Source organism: Urocampus carinirostris, chromosome 5, assembly GCF_059441175.1.
Source record: "Urocampus carinirostris isolate Australia breed hairy pipefish chromosome 5, RoL_Ucar_1.0, whole genome shotgun sequence".
Taxonomy (NCBI): Eukaryota; Metazoa; Chordata; class Actinopteri; order Syngnathiformes; family Syngnathidae; genus Urocampus; species Urocampus carinirostris.
This window is the reverse complement of record NC_142353.1, coordinates 788,332-799,640: the sequence shown is the minus strand read 5'-3', so window position 1 is coordinate 799,640 and position 11,309 is coordinate 788,332. Positions and strand designations below refer to the sequence as shown.

At 45.3% G+C, this 11,309-nt stretch overlaps 1 protein-coding gene across 1 annotated transcript; it reads right to left on the bottom strand.

Annotated features, from left to right (window-relative positions):
- Window positions 1-451: 451 nt before the first annotated feature.
- LOC148364938 (uncharacterized) lies at window positions 452-5,333 on the bottom strand. Its single transcript, XM_088334965.1, has 3 exons — window positions 3,957-5,333; window positions 3,067-3,755; window positions 452-569 (listed from the first exon to the last, which is right to left on the bottom strand). The coding sequence occupies exons 1-3, from the start codon at window positions 4,776-4,778 to the stop codon at window positions 452-454; spliced, it is 1,629 nt and encodes a 542-aa protein (XP_088191091.1). The 5' UTR covers window positions 4,779-5,333.
- Between the last annotated feature and the right edge of the window lie 5,976 nt (window positions 5,334-11,309).

Here is an 11,309-nt window from a genome sequence, read left to right as displayed (position 1 = left end):
GATTAAGGGCTATACAAATAAACATGACTTGACTTGATTTGACTTGACTAATAAAAAAAGGAAACAACAAAATATTTGGGCAAAACTACTGTACTAATTCCTAATGGTCCCTTCTCAAGGTTTCTTCATTTTCCTCATGGTTTTGAGTTGTTCCTCTCCCTCATATAGATGTTAGATCGGTGGTTGGTGTAATGATAGTCTATATTCTGAACAGCCCTTTGAAACTTCTTGTCATTGGGTGTCACAAATAAACATGACCTGACATAATTTGACATAAACCAAAAGAGTTGTTTTTTATTGGGAGCTTTCAACTGCCTGCCCCTATTGCATTGTTAAATCTGAAGAATCAACTGAAGTCAATTCCAGATGGAATGATTAATTGAATAAGCTAAAACAAAAAAAAAAAGAGTTCAGGAGTGGTAAATTCAGCTTCAGTTTGACAGGTTTGACATCAACACCTCCAAGGGCGTGTCTTGGTTAGTTCAGGCAAAGCTGATTGGTTCCCAAGTTGGGCCTCCTCTGCCACACCCATAGCAATGGTAGGTATGTATGGATCTGAGTTTTGGCAGCTAAAGGACAGTTAGATAATCATTCGTCAAAGTTTCAATTCCTAAATTGAGACATTCCCAAGAGACATGAAGACCCAACATCCACTCCACATGGTCACCCCGGTCAGAGAGAACCTCGTCTTGACAAAGCTGGCTCGAACCCCAGTTTACCTCAAACTGGACTCATCCCAGCCTACAGGGTCCTTTAAGATCCGAGGCATCGGGCACCTTTGCAAAACCGTAGGTCATGGTGTCACAAGTGCAAATATTATGGTAATGATTGTTTTTTTTTGTTTTTTTTCTTAGTGGGCAGAACGAGGCTGCGAGGGGTTTGTCTGCTGCTCAGGTGAGTGCTGCTCCAGAACGAGCGTTGATCTTTCCAAAAGGGTGTGAGGTTCACCTGAACGACAGCCTGGTTCTTTTTATTTTAAATCAGGGATGTAAAACTAAGTTTGGCTTGAGAGCCATATCCTGACCTCCTGTTCTTGAGGAGGGCGAGATCTGTAAAAAAGAATGTAAAATCCAGTTTTAGCTTAGTTTTTTAGTATTATGCGCTTATCATTCAGCCTACATCAGTGACGTACCCCTACTATCAAGGATGTCAAGGGACTATTTCTAAACACAATGGGATAAATGTGTTGACTGGCTTATTTTAACAGTTAAGTGAATGCTGTTTCAAACCTGAACCAACTCAGCACGCTGTACAAACTCAACATGGCCCTCTAGCGTTCAGACAGAGCAGAGTATGTAAATACTAACAACAATTATAACATTTATAATAATAGTTTTTCCATAGCGGTAAGTGTGTTTACAATCTACCATTCTCCAAGCTGATTGGCCATAAGCACAATAATTCGGTTTGATATATCCTTCACTGTATCCTCACTGGGTGGGAATCCTTGTTTCAAACGTGACAGTTCCACTCGTAACCACACTGATTTGCATTCAAACCTACCACCTCAAAGCCTCAGTCCCAGTTTAGTCTAAAACGTAGCACTGTGGGTAAAATAATAATAGGTAAATAAATAATGGAACTTGTGTTTCTCTTTGTGCAAACAACCCATTTTGGGGCCCATTGGATGCTGACCACTGTTTGAGACACCAAAGCAAGGAACCAGTCATAGCAACCTAGCTGTTCGGCTCAAGTCTTCTTGGGATTCTAGATATGATGACCATTTTGAAATGCACTCATCACAGACATCACGATAAGTCTGAAACAAGGTCCCCGAGTTCTATAAAGCTTGGATAGCTCACCAATAACGTCTATTGGTATTCAGCTCATGAGGAGATTCTTCACAAACATGGTCTGGTTACATTCACAAGAATCCAGTGAATCCATCCATCCAGTTTCTGCACCGCTTATCCTCGGTAGGGTTGCATGGGTGCCGGAGCCCATCTCAGCCATCATCAAGCAGTGAGCAGGGGACAGCCTGAACTGGTAGCCAGACACTCGCAGGGCACACAAAGAGAGATAACCGTTAATATGCTCACTCATACCTAGGGACACTTTGGACCGGCAAATTAACCTGACATGTTTTTGAAAGGTGGGAGGAAACCGGAGTGCCCGCAGGAAACCCACGCAAGCACGGGGGAGAACATGCAAATACCACACAGGAGGATTTAATCCCATGATTTAAGAACTGTGCCGCGGATGCGCTAGCCACTCAGCCGCCGTGCCACCCGAGTGAATCAAACCATGTAAAATTTTTTCTCCAAAACACAAAACAATGCCCATAAGATTATTTCTGCATCGTGTCATGTTCCTTCATGTGGGATGGCAGTAGCTCAGGATGTAGAGCGCTCGTCTTGGGATCAAGGGATCCCAGTTCGAATGCCGGCTTGTCCGTGTTACATGTCGAAGTGTCCTTGGGTAAGACACTAAACCCCTAATACCTCCAATAAGCAGTTTAGCGTCTTACATGGCTGCAATACATGGCCGCCAGGGGTCATCATTAATTGATTTTTGGAAAAAAAATTAATATTTAAGTGCGAAAAAATTAAAATTAATTTTTTTGCGGCAAGGCCAATTAATGGGTATTTATTGGATTTCTAGCCATTAATTGGTAATTAAATGGTATACTAGCCGTGTCAATATGGTCGAACAAACTGGTCCCTTTAATCTTTACTTTTAGTACAAAAAATATCTTCTGAGTTATTGGTGATCACATCAGCTACCGTCATGTTGGGGCTTGTTTTATAATTATAATTTGTCGATTCCTCCTAAGTTAATATGCGAATTGTCGGAACACTAACTGAGGTTAGATGAACAGTGAATGATAGAACATTCACGCCAACATTATCATGCGCAGTAAGACACCTTAGTAATAAGAGGTTTTGCTATTTATTACACATTCATTTATGAACAAAAATGTGTACAACATAGAAACATCGGAGATAGTGAAAATGTTAGAGATTTTCATTAGATGAAACGATGTGGGAAACAAATTCGCTGTCCCAGAAGCGGTTGTTAGAAAACAAAAAAAGTTGGGCTTCTAGGCAATTTGTTGACAAGTTGTACCGTTCATCCGCATAGGCACGTCCGGCAGCACTGAAAAAGCGTTCTACTATGTTGGAAGTTGGCAGTATAAATGTTGTATCGATAAATTGATCAAAGGTGGGCAGCATCATGTTCAGGCGGCGCCGTTTTATCAAATTTTGGCCGAAGGCCATATCCGATGACTCATCTATTGGACTTTCATCGACCGGTGCAGTTTCGGTGACTTTGAGAGCCTCCACTGCTTGACGCTCTTTTGTCGTAAGTTGACCATGTTTTTGGTTTTGAATTTTCACAATAGCCCTCTCAAACATAGGCGCTTGAACGATTTCGGCGTCGGGGCTGAGGTGATGGGCCATGGCAGGATGGGACGACATTGCAACATCAAAGAGGTACCTCGCCTCTGCGACTGTCAGATCTTCTTGCTGCAAAGTAAGCGTCAAAGAATCCAACTTGGCCAAATCACCGTTGAGTTGAGTGAGTTTATGAACATCCGCTGCGTTGAGAAGTAAATCCATCACCCTTGGGTCGGTGGTGAAAACTTCTTTTGCAAGAATTTTCTGCAGCTCGAAGAACCTGCGCACCATCTTTGCCGTGCTTGACCACCGTGTCTTATTTCTCGTCAACGGTCGAAGGTCTGTGTACTCATCCAGTAGTGCACTAAGCGTGCTGTATCTCAGGCGAGCCATCAAGGAGTTCAACTTACAGAGTACCTTAAAAAAGTAAAAGCAGGAAATAAGAAATATGCTAAATTTGAGCAGCTTAAAATCGCCTTGCGTAAAATTCCTTTGATAGAAGGCGTGGCCGCGTGGGGTATGTGAAAAAAATATTGTGGAACCGCTGTGACAGAGTGCACTCTGTCTTCAATATAGATATTGTGAGATATAAGTAAGCAGCATAGAAAAGAAGTTCACCTTTTCGTAGGGCTTCAAGAGTTCTTTGACAGCGAGGTTGAAGCGATGGGAGGCGCAGCCGACCAGAGGAACATTGCACTGCTTTGCAATGGCTTTGTTCACCTTGCAGTTGTCGCCACAAAGCGCCACCACGTTGGCCATAGACTTGCCGTACCTGCTAAGGATGTCTTCGATGAACACCAGGTGGTTTTCAGCCGTCTGTGCCTTGGGATCCAAAAGTGTTGAGAAGCCGAGGAGAGCACTTTCCCGACCGCGTGGGCTTATATACGAGGCGAAAACGCCAACGTAATAATCGGAAGAACAAGTCCATCCGTCGAATACCACCGCGAATCGGGATGGCAGATCGAAGGCGATTTTCTGTCGCACACCCTGTGTCACCAAGGCCAAATACTTCTTTAAGGTGTTTGTGCAGATTGGCTCCGTATTGCTGATGTCCCTGATGGTAGGCCGATCAACAACATTGAAAGGCTCCAGGTCGATACAAACCAACCGCAGCCACTTGAAGATTCGTATTCCTTTTCGGCAAACGGTTGAAGGTGACGACAGGAAATTTTCTATCGATCCAGGATTGGATGACTCCTGCTTCTTTGCATCACTTTCTTTCTGCAAGTGCTGACTTTTAATGTGGCTTTCCAAATTGCTCCAACCGGTGTTGCGCCGTTGGATGCGCTCGGCGCCACATGAGCAGCGCCATTTGCCGTTGACGACATCAATCTGTGTGAAGTACTCTCTAACCATTTTTTCCTTCGGTCCCATAACCGTGCGAAGATTACAATTAATACAGCGTAATAGTAGTGGTGTACAACATGTGCGTATGTGCATCCACGACGTACGTGCTTGAGGCAAAACGTGAGCTAATCAACAAGCCCGATTTTGTCCCGACCAATAAAAAGCTGCTTTGCAACCACACTATGTACGTACAGCTACCGTGTTTCCCCGAATATAAGGCCGGCCTTACTTCAAAATCATCGTCAAAAATTGAGGTTTTGAAATAAAAATATGTGCAAAAGTAATAAATTTTCGCTAAAAATTTCTTAGAAAAGCATTGCCGTTGTTAAATAACGTTGATATCTACGGTTTTCATAGGTAATATGAGCCTCTTATTTGCAGGAAGGTTGAATTTCATTTCTCATAAAAAGCTGGGCCTTATAATGGGGGAAACACGGTAGCTTACGCGTATGCATGCACTGTCCCGATTGTGCGTGTATGTGCCCTTGACCGCATACGAAATGCTCGCGCGGCGAGAAAATTTGCACGTTTGTTGACGCAATCGACTAACAAAAAACCCGAATATTTTCGCAATTAATGGGTCGCAAACTCGCAATAATTGCTAATTATTTAAATTTTGCAATAAATGGATTTATGAATTTAAGCAACCATTCCAGTAATTTTTCGCAATTAATGGCATTAATTTTTCACCAATCATTTATTGCTGACCCCTGATGGCCGCTATTGGGAAATGTGGAGCACATTGTAAAGCGCTTTGGGAAGTCATTGACTTGAAAAGCGCTATATAAATGCAGATCATTTCATTTTTTATTTCATTTTAGTTTCTTGTTGCAATGTGTCTGTTTTGTCTCATGATTTCCTTTTAAAATTATAAAAAAGTGACTGATTCAGATGCTGATTAACACATTGGTTATTCAATAAAATGTTCAATATAATAAAAATGCCAGTTTCCTGGTGAAGAAGAGTGAAGAATAAACGTGCATAAACCCAACCCAGGATACGTTTTTTTACGTAATTATCATGCACAAGTTTGCACAATATGGCTTGACTCCTGGATAAAGAAGTCAACATTTACGAATCTTTGACAATCTCTAAAATTTGGACGAATTAAAAATAAATTGTTGCAGAGGTTTTAAGGCTGTAAACTGGTCATCTCCAAATGGCCACTTTCAGAAATGCTTTAACATAATTTTACAAAAATGTGTAGAATAAATTGTTTAGTTTTCAGATTGTGATCAAATTTGACCTGGGGCCATGTAGGGCATTATGCTATTGTCTCAGCTGTTTTACAGCTAAGATGGCCATGCTACACTTATGTACAGGCATTTAAATGCCCCAAAAAATTTAGACAAGAATAAAAAACTTTTTTTTTCTGAGTGTTCCAACTCATATTACTTGATGTTAGTAGCACTTGAAGTGATTATTTATGTGTGCTGTGGGGAGCTACCTCTCAAAAGAGACTAAAACTGTCCACATTCTCCGAACAGTTCAAAAACAGCATTCAATTTAATTTGGGTATTGGATTGGGATTTCAGGCAAATTTTACAGGGTAAAACACAAAATGTATAAATAAAAAAGAAATTTTGTGTGTATGTGTGTGTGTGTGTGTGTGTTGTGTGTGTGTGTGTGTGTGTGTGTGTGTGTGTGTGTGTGTGTGTGTGTGTGTGTGTGTGTGTGTGTGTGTGTCGATGGATCACCACCTTATCGTGGTGGGGCACTTTGTGCGTTTCCATGACCCCTAGAGCTATGTCGGCAGGAGTCTCGGACTCCTGGTAGGGTTACCCAAGCCGAACAGGTCGAAGGGTAGAGTCCAGACTAAGAGTGATTCCAAAAGCTGGTGACGGCACGCTTTGAGGCGGTTTCCTACAGACCTGGATCCCGGCCGCCGCCTGCAGTTGTAGGAAGATGCCGGTCGTCTAGGGTCTCCCTTGCCACTGGAACCATCTTCTTTACAATCAAGATAGTGGCGTTGGGGAAAGCGCACCCCTTACGCCACTTTAAAAACCATCATTGCGCAGGTATCCTCTTTTACCTGAGTCTCCGACCACAATCCAGGATCGGACTGTTCAAACATCAGCAGACTCACAAATAAAAGAGGATGGTCATCATCGAATCGATGGACAACCCCAAGCAAGTGTGTGTGTGTGTGTGTGCGTGCGTGTGTGTGTGTGTGTGTGTGTGTGTGTGTGTCTTTGCGTGCGTGCTTGTGTGTGTGTGCATATGTGGACAAGGAGTAATGAGGTAAAGACAGGCTCGTGTGGCTGCACAGCTGCATTTTCTGAAAATCAAATTTGTTGTTGAGGCGGACAAGGGAGACTCAGGCAGACCCAGAAGATTTGAAGGGCAGACAGAAAGGGAGAGGAAGGAGGAAGAATGACAAAGGGGGGAGAAAATTATTTAATAGGTCCTACAGTAATTGCAGAAATAGAAGAGCATAATATGGACATGCAACAGGGGGAGGGGGTGAGAGAGTCGCGGGTACTACCCAAAATAAAATAGCATGCAAAGAATGCCCAGCTAGAATTGGAAGGTAAAAGTTTGCATTTGCATCTTTTTTTGGGGGGAGGGGCATATTATGAGGAGAGGTTTGCACCTATGTATTCATTCAACCACGCTGACTGCATGGAATCCTAAGAAGAAGTGGGTTTACTTTATTACTATTACTGATAAAGATGCCTCGGGACAATGGTGACCGAGAAGGCCAAAAGCCACAGCCTCGTTTCCCCAGCCAGGAACCATGGCAAAAGCAAGCCATGGTCCTTATCCCTCAGTTGAAAAAGGTACGATGGATGGAACACAGGGGATAAAGAGACTTCTTCTGAGGAAACAAGGGGTTTTGCCATAACCCCATTTGGCAATGGAAAAGTAAGACTCTGAAGTTTTGTCCCAAACTGAAATAATCACTGCAAGTACTACTAACATTGACTAATTAGAGTTAGAACACACAATACAAGGTTTTTATTCTTGCCTGATTTTTTTTTTGCAATTAAATACCTGCAACTGAGTGTGGCATTGGCGTCTTAGCCGGAAAACAGGTGAGACAATAGCTTGAAGCCTAACCTGGTACATTTTCAAATTTGATCACAATCAATAAAACTAAAAATGATATCTGTGCGTTTACACAAGTGGCCATTGTAGACGACCACTTTTCAACACACAAATCTTTGCAAATTTGTATTTGTTCACACTTGCAGGTAAAAATGGTGCGTGCAAATGCTTCACTCGTGGCCTTGTGCACACTTATTTCCCGGTCTTATTTGAATACAATAGGGACATCATTATATCGATTTATAGAAGATTTAATTGGCTAACCAATGTGTCAATAATCATTTGAAGTGGTCACCATTGACAAAATGTATTCATTGGTAAAGGAGGCTGGTCTTTTTTAGCATTTACAGGCTTGTTTTGGTTAATGCAGGTTGTGGATCGTAAAACAAAGCCTGCAATTGGCCGAAAAAGATATAAATTACAAGTTAGGTTGTTAATAGGCTATAGAAAATGATTTTACTTGTCTGTTTATTTGTAAACAGGAAATGTGAGGCATAACAGATGGCTAGCAACAAGTAAGGGCCCGGTCACACAGCCGATTGCGGCTGAATCACGGCCAGAAATTTCTGCCTGTGAGGCGGACGCGATTGGACGCTTTGAGATCGCCATACAGACGAGATACAGCAGTCCCCAACACGCAGTCGGAAATTCGCGCGCGGGTGGCAGCGCGAAAAAGTTTTGCGTAGGAGTCGGATTTGGGCACAACACCGGCTCGGGAGCTTTTATACCCGTGGTACACACGAGAAAATGACACGGAAATGACGCGATGAGGAAGCGGAACAGTCGCCGGCGTCTGTTTTGCGGGCATACCACTGATGAACAGCGGGTTGGCCAATTTTGCGCATTTTCCATCGCGGGCAACCACGGGCAAAAAAAAACGCAAAATTATAGCCGTGATTCAGCCGCAAACGGCTGTGTGACCGGCCCCTAAAGTCCATGTCTACACTCTCATAGAGGCCATGGTTACGGCCATTGAATGTGATGGCTGCAAGACATATTCGATGAGCTACCCCGGCTTTATAATGTCAGTATCCTATTTCATTCTGATTGTGATGTTTCTGTGTTGAATATATTTTTAAATGGTCAGCATATTTTAAATACCAACAGGTTAAGCTTTCCAATTATATGTGGCATGACCTATTTTAGTGACTGGTGAGATCGTACAGAGACATATTCGCTTCCCAAAGTCCATCTATCGGTCCATTATCTTTCGCTTATCTGGGGCGGGAACCAGGGAGGCTCAGAAGTGTGATTTCACTGTAGTTGAAACACACTCTCCAGGCCCCTTTCTAGAAAAGGGGAACCACCACCCAGTCTGCCAGTCCAGAGGTAAGGTCCCCGATGTCCATGCGATGTTGTAGAGGCGTGTCAACTATGACACGCCCACAACATCCAGAGCCTTAATCAACTCCGAGCAAATCTTGTCAACCCCTAGAGCAGGGGTGGCCAACCCGGTCCTCAAGAGCCGCATGTCCTGCATGTTTTTGGAGTTTCTCTGTTCAAATACAGGTGATTCCAATCACCTGGGTCATTATCAAGCTCCCGCACAGCTTTCAAACAATCTTAAAATTTGCATCACCTGAGAAACCTCCAAAACATGCAGGACATGCGGCTCTTGAGGACCGGGTTGGCCACCCCTGCCCTAGAGCCTTGCCACCGAGAAGCTTTTTGACCACCTCAGTGACTTCAACCCAAGAGATATGAGATATGAGAACCCAAATCGGAGTCCCCCTCCTCTGTTTCCCCAGAGGAAGATGTGTCAGTGGGGTTGAGGAGGTATTCGAAGTATTCTGCCCCCTGATTCACAACCTCCCGGGTCGAGGTCAGCAGCGCCCTATGTCCACTATACAAAGTATTGATAGCACACTGCTACCCACCCCCAAGATGCCGGATGGTGGACCAGAATTTCCTCTATGCCGTTTAAAAGTCAGCTTACACGGCCTCGCCAAACTCCCATGCCAGAGTTTTTACTTCGGCAACTGCCGAAGCTGCATTCTGCTTGGCCAGCGGATACCAGCCAGTTGCTTCCAGAGTCCCACAGGCCAGGAGGGCCCGATAAGACTCCTTCATCACCCTTACTGCCGGTAAATACCAATAGATCTGAGGGTTGCCGCCACAGTAGGCGCCGACTACCTTACGGCCACTGCTGCCTTGACGATGGAGGCACGGAACATGACCCCCGCCTCCCTCGAGACATGGGCATCGTTCTGCTGGTGGTGTGAGTTGAAACTCTTTCTGACAGGAGATTCTGCTAGCCGTTTCCAATCGACCCTCACAACACATTTGGGCCTGCCCGGCATCTTCCCCCACCATTGGAGCCAACTCACCACCAGATGGTGATCAGTTGACAGCTGCGCCCCTCTTTTTACCCGAGTGTCCAAAACATAAAACAACTCCAAAGTCGACCATCAAACTGCGACCTAGGGTGTCCTGGCGCCAAGTGAACATATGGACAAGCATGACAGACAGAGATGTCCAATAACGATACACCACTTGGGTTTAGGTCAGGGGGGGCCGTTTTTCCCAATCAAGCCCCTCCAGGTCTTACTGTCATTGCTTACATGAAGGGGGCGCGCTTTAAAGCACACCCTCCAAGGACTCCAAGAAGGGTGGGTACTCTGAACTGCAGATTGGTGCATAAGCACAAACAAAAGTCAGGGCCCATCCCCCGACCCGTAGGCGGAGGGATGCTACCCTCTCATCTACCGGGGTGAACTCCAACGAACAGGCGCTTAGCCGTGGAGAAACTAGTATGCCCACACCGGCTCTGTGCCACTCACCCGTCCCGAGAGGACTGATACTTCAAGCTGTCTGGACGTGAGTCTCACTATATTTAGTCAGAACTTCTCAACCTAACACACCAACCCAGGATCCTCCCCCGCCAGAGAGGTAACATTCCATGTCCCAAAAGCCAGTTTCGGTAGCCAGGGATCGGGTGACAAGGACCACTCCTTTGGCCGCTACCCAGCTCTCTTTTCACCCGACCCCTTTGGGTGGTGAACCCATGGAAAGAAGGACCCACGTAGTCCCTTGGGGTTGTACCCTACCGGACCCCGTGAGCAGAGGCCTAGCCACCAGGCGCTCGCCACCAGGCGCTCGCCACCAGGCGCTCGCCACCAGGCGCTCGCCACCAGGCGCTCGCCACCAGGCGCTCGCCACCAGGCGCTCGCCACCAGGCGCTCGCCACCAGGCGCTCGCCACCAGGCCACACCTCCAGGCCTGGCTCCAGAGGGGGGGCCCCGGTAACCCACGCCCGGGAAGGGAAATTATGGACCAAAGTTTTTTCTCTTCATAAAGGCCCGGTCACACAGCCTTTCACGGGCGTATCAAGGCTGAATCACGGCCAGAAATTTCTGCCCGTGAAGCAGACGCTGTTGGACGCTTTCAGATCGCGATACAGACGAGATACAGCAGTGCTTTACACGCGGTAAGAAATTCATACGCGGTTGGCCGCGCGAAAAAGTTTTGCGCTGCTCAAAACTTTAGACCACGGGTAACCGCGGGAGTCAAATTTTAGCGGGTAATCGCGGGAGGAGCACGGTCATAGCACGTTTGTTCTGCGCCTGTATCGCGGTC